Source organism: Syngnathus leptorhynchus, chromosome 11, assembly GCF_054491065.1.
Source record: "Syngnathus leptorhynchus isolate UIUO chromosome 11, UIUO_Slep, whole genome shotgun sequence".
NCBI classification, from domain to species: domain Eukaryota; kingdom Metazoa; phylum Chordata; class Actinopteri; order Syngnathiformes; family Syngnathidae; genus Syngnathus; species Syngnathus leptorhynchus.
In genome coordinates, this window is record NC_141205.1 from 7687840 (window position 1) to 7698193 (window position 10354).

A 10354-nucleotide genomic window follows, 5' to 3' on the forward strand; every position below is an offset into this window, starting at 1 on the left:
CTGGTCAAAAGATGGCCATCATAATCCTCTGTAGCATATTGCCATTTAGGCATTGGACTTGCCTCGCTTACCTCACTATGACAACACCGCATGCGGTGCTGAACAAGTAAGCGCGCTTGCGTCGCTGATGGACGTTTTTAGTCATGTGATCAGCCAGTAATGCTTTCAGAGCTCCACCTGCTTTTGACCTGTTGACTCCGGCTGATGTGATTCTTTCCAGGCCAAGTGATGAGAAGCACACCATTTAAATTAGATGGGGCGGAAAAAAATAACATTGTTTTTTTTTTTCCATCGAATATCTCTGATTAAAATGTGCTGATCAGTGGAATTTATAGTCGGAAACTGCCTTGAATCACTGCTTTTTATTAAACGGGGCCAAAAAAATAAAATAATGGTTGGGTATTGCCCACTCTATCTCTACTGCGTAGTCACCACTTTCCTTAATCAATTAGTCACTCCTGCCTTCCTCCCGTGTCGCCTCAGGTGCCGACTCTCACAGCGACACCAGCTCAGGAAGCGGCGGAGTTCCCTGGGACAGCCGAGAGACGTCGCTGGCCGCGTCCACCGCCGCTTCCTTGGCCTCTTCCCTCCCGCTGAGGGACGTGGTGGACGCGCAAGGAGACGTCAAGCACAGAGACGGCAGCGAGCGAGGCTCGGACTGCTCACTGGCCAGCGGCTCGTCCTTCGAGGAGCTCGACATGGATCAGGAGGAGCAGGCGAGAAAGGAGGAGGAGGAGGAGGTGGAAGAGGAGGAGGAGACCCCTGCGGGTGGCGATAAGAAATCTGGTGAACTTTTGCAGGAGGAGGAGGCGGAGAAGAAGGAGCCTTTAGGGGATGACTGCAAGGAGTAATGTTGAGCAAGAAGTGATGTTGGCCACGTAACGGTGGAGAGAGTGTCTCGTTGTTGTTCTTATTGCTGGTCACCATGTCGCTGGATCTAAACCCATTCACGCCAATTTTTAGTTCATTTTATTAGCTCTTAATCATTAAAAAAATACATCTTCATATTTAAACCATGTCGTCACGTGCCATATAGCTGAAGGTCTCACTGGAGAAACACCTGCGGAAACTTCTGACAGTGCTGTATTCAAAATGATTTGTTTGACTTCTGATTGGCTTCGTCAGGGAAGCATCGATCTGACAGTATTTTCTTCTTGTGGTTTTGGTTAGCAGGATGCGACAAAAAGACGAGGCATAGTCAAACCTCAATTCGTGACCTTAATTTGTTTTCGTGAACTGAGGTTTGATTGTATAATGCTGTGTAATTCTATGTTAATGCAAACCGATTTGTTCAATTTTTAATCAATGCATTAATGTCTGACAACTTGTGTATTTGTACACATTCGTTTTAAATTTGACCTACGAGCATTATTGAAAAGGGGGGGGGGGTTATAGTGCCACCAGCTGGCAGTGGTGGAGTACTACTACCACCACGAGCCACGACTGTGAAGCATCAAATTGTCACTATGATGAAGTGCATCCCATCAAACCACAAAAAATGAACATTGAGGTAAACGAACTCAGTCTAAAATTATCCCCATTCGGTTTATACAGGTAGAATTTTGTGTCAATGTTAAAAATAACTGAATTAAATTGTGCAAGTGTACCTAATGAAGAGTCCGGTAATGACTTGCACATTCGGTCATCAGTATTTATTTGTGAAAACGATCTCATGGAAATTATGTCTGCGTGCGTGTACGCGCGCCTGTAATAATAAAGCATAAAAAATGCGCTAACTTAAAGGAAGTCACGCGTATTGCTCTGCTATGCGTTTGGTCTGTAGAAGAGTTATCAGACAAAGCCACATGTGTTGAAGACAATTGCATTTTTTAAATTTTTTTTTGTCTTGTGGTCGGCGGTCGGGAGCGCACAATTGTTGCTTGGATGAAGCTGCGGCGGCTGTTGATGAGCTTCTCATCATTTATTAGGCTCGCTAAAAAACACTTCATCTTTTTAGGTAAGACAGCAATTGAACAATTTGATAAACGGGGCAATAGACGGGGGGGGGTACTGTATTTTTCACTGGTACGACAATCGCAAGTAAATTTGCCCCATGTTCCTTCAATGCATCTTGTAACAGGAGTCCAAGAAATATCCCAAACTTTAAATTCAGTCACCGTATTGACCCGGTCAGAATTTGAGCGAAGGCTTTGACATTTGGGTGACAATACATCACAATCGCAGTGTAGCTGCTTATTTATTCGACATCTGCCTTCTTGTACTGCGTAATGAACAGCATGACCTACACTTCAAATACTTCTCTCTCACACCCTCCCTGTCTTTTTCTCTCTTTTTTTTTAAATCAACATTGTAAACCAACTAAGAAAAGGGAGGGGGGGGAGGTGTAAATACTTTACAACTGCTTCCTTGCAAGTGCAGTCTAGTCTGGGTGATAATTATTTGCGGCTTGAGTGAGAAAGTCACTTGAAATAAAACATGTCACCCACCGGTGGTTCCGCTGTGGTTTCATGTGGATAAATGTTATCTACGAGAGCTTTTTTAACTAACTCTGCGATGTTTATGTGACCGAGTGGCCATGGTTGCTTCTGTCCAATGAGGTGTGGAGGACAGACTCACATCAATATCCTCTGCTGCATGGCCACAATATATTATTTTCACTGCAGGTCCCTATCACATTTTTAACTACATACAGTGGAATAGTACACACGCATGCTCAAATGCAATCATTTTGGGGTATCCAAGAAAGAAAAAAAATGTCCAAATACATAGAAAAATGGGTTATGGTCTGATGAGGCCAAGAAAAATTGTATTTAAAAAAAATGTTTTGCAGACAATTCCTCTGATATTCTTAACCGCCTCCCCCCCAAAGAAAAAATCCTAGCTCCGCCAGTGGTCACATGTTCTTACTGCTTGGACAACACATTTCTTCCACAAGGTACGTTGGACTTGCATGTTGCTATATGTCCTTTCTATTTCTGTACACGTTCACGCTTTTTGCATTTTCTGCAATCTACATTGTTGCCTTGAGATGTGACCTCTCAAAACACTCTTGAATCATCTTTCCTCATTGAAATGAATGGACATGCCAGCAATCTGTCCCAGAGTTTTATTTCATGAAACCCTGATGTCAAAATTTTGCTCTCAGGTAAAAAAAAAAAAAAAGCATCTGAGATATTTGAAAGGCTTGTAAGTCAGTTCACGTATATCTCAAGGCACCAATGTACATTTTCAATATGTAATCCACACACGCTTTACACCCTTCATGATACCCTTCAGCTCCAGATTGTCTCTATAAATGTCTTCCCGTCCGCTAGACAATATGTCCTCATTAATCACTTCATCACATGTCCTCTTTCCGTATTTTCCACACAAAGTGTCCTCATGCGTGTCCTCCTCACTGCATGTCCTCCACACTTGAGTCCAGTCTGGCCTGAGGCTAAACATGAAAGTCAGTCTGGGAGAGGCGCTGATGACATAGTGAGCCAACAAGTGATTTAATTAATAGTGAAACTCACTGGGCTGTCTTCGAGCTTTCAGGCCACGAAGATGATTGCCTCCCTGCGATGTTAAATATTAATCTCATTAGATCTCTGCTGGAGAAAGTGAAGGAAGCCGACGTGCGCTTTTTCAGACTGCGTATGTGAAGCCACTTCTTGCGACGTTTATTTTTTGGCAGGAGGAGGGAGATGTGCGACCCCTGCGCGCACCGGGGCCATCTGGGACTGACCTCACACTCTCCCGTGACGTGTCACAACGTGTTTGTGGAGACCAAATTAAAAATGAGCAGTCTCCAAAGAGACCGTCTTTTCTATCTCGCCTGCACAAATAGAGCTTTGCAAATCAACATCTCGATGCAAACACATTGTGCTTGCTCTGAGCTTTAAATGTTACACCACAACCTAGTTTGCACCTAGAATGATGATTTATCCACTGCATCAACCTTGCTGGGTGGATTCTGCAGTCTGGCTCGCTTTTGTCTAAGTGATTATTTCAGCAGCTCGTGGAGTAACAGGTAGAATTTTCCCGTTTGCGCAATATATATAAAAAAAAAGTCAATTCCCAACTCGCGCGTTATTATTTAAAAGCCCCCCCCCCCCTCACTGTCAGATCAATGAAGTGGGCGTCGATTGCGATGCGGGTCGAGGGTGAAATGTGACTTCGGTGGAGTCTGCAGGAGCTTGGGCGGCTCTCGTGTGCAGCACCACGGACAGCGGCGCAGCCAGACGCGCCTCTTTCTCTCAACTTAGCCCGCCTTCCTTCTTTTCCACCTTTTCATTCGCTGCGCACGTTCGAGAGCGCTCCGGACGATGTGCGCCGGATCTGCGCTGCTCGTCCAGCCTGCTGGAAGCTGAGGAAGCCCGTACAGGTAAGAAGTCTTTATGGATGCATGCCAATGTTATCTTTCTCTTTGCTTAGTCTAAGTTCGGTTTCTTGGTGAAGCTTCTTCACACCCTCTCATGACGCACACAATACATATTTAGGACTGCGGAGATTGGGGATTTATTTGCGGGTGCGTTCAACCACACACAATAAAGGCATAATCTATTTAATTATGCTTTTAGTTAAGATCTTTACAAAAATATTTTTTGTGTTGACTTATAGGACTTTTTTTTTTTTGTTGCAGTGGGAAAAGACAAACTAATAAACGATATTTCTTGCTGCTCACAGCTGAGGAGTTAATACTCATAAAATCAATCATCTCCCCACTTAATAAAACGGAAGACATATCAAAAATGATTATCAGGTTTAAATTGCACATCAAGCCTGAAAATGTCACTGCTAAGCAAATAATATCTATTTTCTGATTCATAAAGAAATAAAAACCCAAAGGATGTGTAGAGTGATGGACGAGCTGCGTGAAGATGGTGATAATGGTGAATTATTTAAATATGTGAAGAAGAGTGTACGCTCCCGGCTATCATAACGTTAAACCCCCAACACCTCACTCCATGTCACCTGTTACATTTGAGTTTGGCTTGAAGGATCACTCACCTGGAAACAAATATTTCTCATACTGTTTATTTGGAGTCACTTTAGTTGCAACATGAGGAGTTGACTTGAAAGCAGCTTCAATTTGGGCTGATTTTGTACATTTATGTGAGTCTTTTCATACAATACTGTGTTGTTCTAGTAGTCACTGTGCTCCACTTAAGTGCACGTGTGTGTTTATTGCTCTATTGTGCACCTGATGCCCACGTAACATCTGCCGTCGTCAATGACAGATCCTCACATTAATGTACAAGCTTGTTCGTGCTCTCATGTGCATTCTATAAAAAGAAAAATGAAGGGGAAATTAATTTCACATGATGCCTGAAAAGAAAACATACTAGTGAACAAACATTTAGGTGAGATGTGTAGTGAGATGTAAAGGCGCCAACATTTTCAGATGAATGACCTCCTATATATAGTCGGTCGGATTCAAAGTAATACGTGTGCTGAGTACGTCTCATTATGTGCGCGCAAAGTTTTCATCTAATGACTTCCCTTGTTCTCATAACTGCCAAATTTAACCATGCGTGATGATATTAAGCAGATCAAATGTTTTCCACCAAGCATACCACCTCATTGAAATACCGATGGAATACAAAATGAAGGAAGCACGACTAAAATAGCTAAATAATTCAAATGATTTAAAAATTCAAGATGATAATAATTCAAAATGTATTGTGTACAAATGGAATCAAACTGCGACTTGAAAACGGCAATGAAATGTTGAGTAAAAACGGATTGTACTTAAAAGTTAAATACAACTGAACTATCACTGCACATTTTAAACGAATAAACTTTTAGTTCCATGATTCTGTACCAATAGAGGGAGCCCACACACAACCTACTTTGAGAATCACTCATAGACGATTTTAAACTTTACAGCAAGACACATATTAGATTTGATATTTTAATCATTTTACAGTGACCGTATTTGCACAATACAACATCGAGATTGAACTGTCAAGCTGAACTTTTATGGCTTTGCTTAACCATTTCAAAATGTCTACAATGAAAATGGTAATCAAATGTAATCATACAGCACTGTAACATTGACAGCGTAACAAAATCATCATAATCCAATAAAAAATATATATATATTGCCGGAATTCTAAATGGTATCACAAAAAAATAAAAATACCTTACAGTAACTCCCAGGAACATCATTTCTATTGATTAGTGTAGAAGAAGGATGATGAATTATGCAAAAAAACAAAAAGGCAAAAGACAATAAAAAGTGTGCGTCTCTCAGAAACAAAAGTGCCGTCCATCCATCACACGGTTTGTGCCACTTTCTGCAGTAACCATCTGTGCGAGACACAGCCAGAGTTTGATGAGGAAGGTGGAATGGGGCTCCTGGGGGAGGGAAGAAAAAGGACGCATTCAAGGAATTCCCCCTTTTTTCCAGGTGGGGAAGGTTGGAGGAGGGGCAGCAGTGAGGGATTGGTTAAGTTGTCCTGGAATACTTTAGCTACCATGGCAACCAGGTGGAGGTGCGGGATGACACAGTTTCAACTTGAAGGTCCTCGTCACTAATTGTATCTTTGGCCTTATTACAAAAGGTCAGACGCATTATTTTTCCGGAGGCGCTTCCCGGTTTTGATGATCAGTGACAGCAGGCGGCACGAGATAAACTTGACACCTCCGAGGTGATTTATGCGGAGAATAGTTTATGTTAATATTTCTCTTGAAAAGTGTCCCAATCAGTTGGTTTTGCTTTTGAATTGTAATTGACGGCTTTTCACTTTTTGAGCCACTGTACTCGCAGCAGGTTTGATACAACTTGAAGCATAATGTGACCTTGAGTTTTAACTTGATACATTACTTGACTAATAATACATCTTTTCAATAATTTCAAAACATTTTAGCAGCTGTATCACGATCAATAGAATGTACGTTTTGCGGGTGACAAATCCTCAATCATAAATAACTTGTAGCACTTTTTCATGGGAACCAAAAAGGTTACCCGTATGTCAAGGAGAAATTATATCTACAGTTTGCAGCATTCGGTGTGAATTGGTTAACCCAGTTTGAGTCCACGTGCAAACATTTCAATTATGACAGTGTTTCAGCTTCATGTCTTCTTGTGTGACATTTATATTTGAGTGTGATGTCGGCAACAGCGGCAAGTCGTTCATGTGCCCTTCCTACTAACAAGCCCCGCTAACCCACCCGCCCACTCAAGACAAGTCTTTCTGTCTGCATGCGTCCAATGTGATTTTTTTGGAGGTCCTACTTGTGACTCTTTCTAGCATTGCATGTGATAAAGCTTTGAATTATGCTACAATCAAATCTGAATGACGTCTTTCTCAAACCCTTACCTCAATATTCTTCATCTCCTTTTTTTTTCGCCCACATGCTGCTTCTGCTGCTTTGTTTCTCTACTCTCCATACACACACACATACACACACTTTTGCCATTCCTTCACACAGTCTGGCTTGAAGTGTGGAAGAGGCTGCTGGGATTTATGCACCTGAATTAAAAAAGGCTATCTGCTGAAGAAAGTAAAGACAGTCACACAGGAAGAGAAAAGGAAAGAAAAAAAAAAAAGGAGCAGGCAATAATCCTTGGTTGGATATTGCGTCTTAAATGTATATGTGCAACCAGCATCTTGTGTTTTATTGACCTCATAAGCTTGGAAAAGTAACCATGAACAGCTGGCTGTGTGTCAATAACTGAGTGAGGCTTAGTAGAAATATCGTAAAAATTCATTCAAAAAGACAAAATAAGAGACGCAGGAAGGTTGTCTGTGATGTTTGTGGAGTTGTAACGAGCATATTGTTTTATTGCAATAAGTGTTGTTGGAAAACAGTATAGTTCCGCAGCTAGCATCAAAAATGTTAGCTGCTTTTGGGCAGGCAACTGAAATTGTGGAAAAGGAAAGAGGCAAGAGGAAATGAGAGAAACTCTTTGTAATTATTGCCTACATTCAGGCATTTCCACGACAACAGAGACTCTTCACGCTTCGCTTTTTAGCTACAGCTACAAGTGAAATTTGAAATGTAGTCACATTGTATAGTCTCACTCTCTCTCTCTTTCTCTCTTTCTCGATTCTTTGAAAGAACACTAAAGAGAAAAATATTAAAAGAGCACAGACGTGGGAGTGAACAAAGACCGCAAAGAGAAAGAGAATCCACTGGTGAGCTCGGAGGCCTCCTGGGGCTGTCGACATTTGGGAAGGAGGCTGGCTGCTAATGTGACAGCTACAAATCTTTTTGTCACCATTGTTTCTTGAGGCTTTGTAGCGACTCACAACATTACCTTAGTTGTCTAAAAGGGAAAGGTTTTTTTTGTCAACAATCTCCCAAGTTTTTGTTGGCCCGCCTGTGCGTCTAATGAGGCAAAGCTTCGTACTCGGGCGAACTGCAGTGCGCATTCTGCACTCCAAACATGAAAAAAGTCTTCTTGTGTAACAACGCCGGCGCTCCCGTCTGCTGGTGCTTTTGTATTCGAGGGAAGTCGAAGTGACTTGACCCATTTACGCCGTCAACCGCTCCACTTGTTGACAAGCTGCTGAGGGAGCAAATGAAACATTTGACATCCACACTTTGTGTCTAATGCAACATGCCACCTTTCATTTTTCATTAAAAGTAGCATGTGGGCTGCCGGGCAAGAAGTATTCTTCTGCTTCCCCGCCGGTGTTGTTTGTTTGTTCCGCTCAACTCAAATTGAGAGAGTATGAAATGATGAATGCAGTCTTAACCAGCATTTGACATTGACATGCCGTCGCCACGCATGTTTCGTTTTATGATATCGTAACCAATCAACCATGTGGATGAGACCCGGTGACAGGAAGAATATCTCTCCAAATCCATGTGCAGATAACAAAAGCAAACACAAGCATATGTGATGCCGATAGTTTTTCCTTTAATGACAGCAGACGTGAAGCCGAGACGAGGGCGAGTAGGGGCAGTTGACACGCCGTACGCTCGCTCGCTCGCTCTCTCGCTCGCTCTCTCGCTCGCTCGTTCGCCAGTTCCCCCAGAGGACCGAGCACCATGCATGGCCAGACACACCAACTTGTCTTGGTCTGCATTCCACTTTGCGCTTCACCCTCTCCAACTACCGGCAAGTTTCCATGGAAACAACGAGCAGAGGGAGGAGAGGGATGGAGGAAGACAGGAAAAAACAGAGGAAACCCCAAAAGAATCTTGTCTGCAGTCTTAACTCCTACTGAGAGTTTTTCTTTTCTTTTAATGTGCAAGCTTTTTGTGTTTTGCAACGATTCGTTCGCATTTTGAGCAACCTTGATGGCTTTGGTGCAGTTAATTATTTGCACGTCTTGTCAAGTTGATTTGTTGAGTCTCTGGATATGATACAAATCCTTTTGGCTCAATGATTTACTCTGATAAAAACTTTACCCACAGTCAACCTCTTGCTTGATTAAGCCTCTGGGATGGGCAAAAAAAGCGGAGACAAAAAACAATAACCCTTCGCCTCTGCAATGTATTAACAAGATCTGCTTTTGCTCCCAACATAACACTGATGCACTAAAGCTTGAAATAGCACCTAAAAGAATGTTTAATTTGAGGAGATGTACTCAGCAGAAATTCACCACTCTAGTTTTCGTAATGGTTGTTAAAAAGCGACAAAGCTAATCAGACACTTGTTGCGCATTGACATTTATTTTTGCATTGGGGATGAAGGAAAGATTAGAATTTGTTTGGGTGTTACCATGGAGTCCTAAATGGACCAGAGGGGTATCTTTATGGGTTGTTAAGAATTTTTAGTGCTCATTAATGTCTTCACCAAGGCAGTATGTTTTCTTTTGATGGAATGTTGGCCTGAAGACATAAAACGTTTAGGACAATATCAATGACAGTTTGTTGCCTGATAAGCAACCCTTGATATCTTACGAAGTTTGTAAAACAAAACAAAATATTTTTGTCTCAAACAAAAACAAGAAAAAAACACTGATAAGCCTTCCCTATATGTTTCATACAGGTGATGGGTGGAAAATGTGGACGAAAAGTCCCAGAAAAATCTAACTGTATACAAAGTATACAAATATTCAATATGATAAAAAAAAAATTCAGCTACTGCCTTAATTTTTCCTCTCTTCCGAGCCTATCGCTAACCTTGCTCACGCAGTGGCTCACGGGGTCCCTGCAGCCGCAATAAGAAAGAAATTGTTGTGTTGCATCTGAGACTGTGAGTGACTTTCTCTCTGTTTGATCTCCAGGCTGTAATCTCAAAAAGCACAGAGGAGGAGGCTGAGCAAGTGGATCACATTGATGCTTTCAATGGCCTCAGTCAGAATAAAAACACTGGTGCTGCTGTGAGATCTGGTGCCGTTGTGCCTCGCTGTGTTCATCTTCAGAGGCTGCCACATCCAAAGCTGATCAGACGCTGACCCCCGCCCCAAAAAAACAAAAGCAGAGTCAGCACTTTGCTCTGACCAGGGAT

The 10354-nt window shown here is 42.1% G+C and overlaps 1 protein-coding gene across 1 annotated transcript in view; it reads left to right on the plus strand.

The window, feature by feature from the left end:
• Positions 1 to 3987, plus strand: part of tex264a (testis expressed 264, ER-phagy receptor a) — a 31564-nt gene extending 27577 nt beyond the window's left edge. Inside the window, exon 4 of the mRNA XM_085923564.1 lies at positions 484 to 3987. Coding sequence (XP_085779690.1) covers positions 484 to 851 — 368 coding nt within the window. The 3' untranslated portion in view covers positions 852 to 3987. The remainder of the gene's footprint in view (positions 1 to 483) is intronic.
• The last annotated feature ends 6367 nt before the right edge of the window (positions 3988 to 10354 follow it).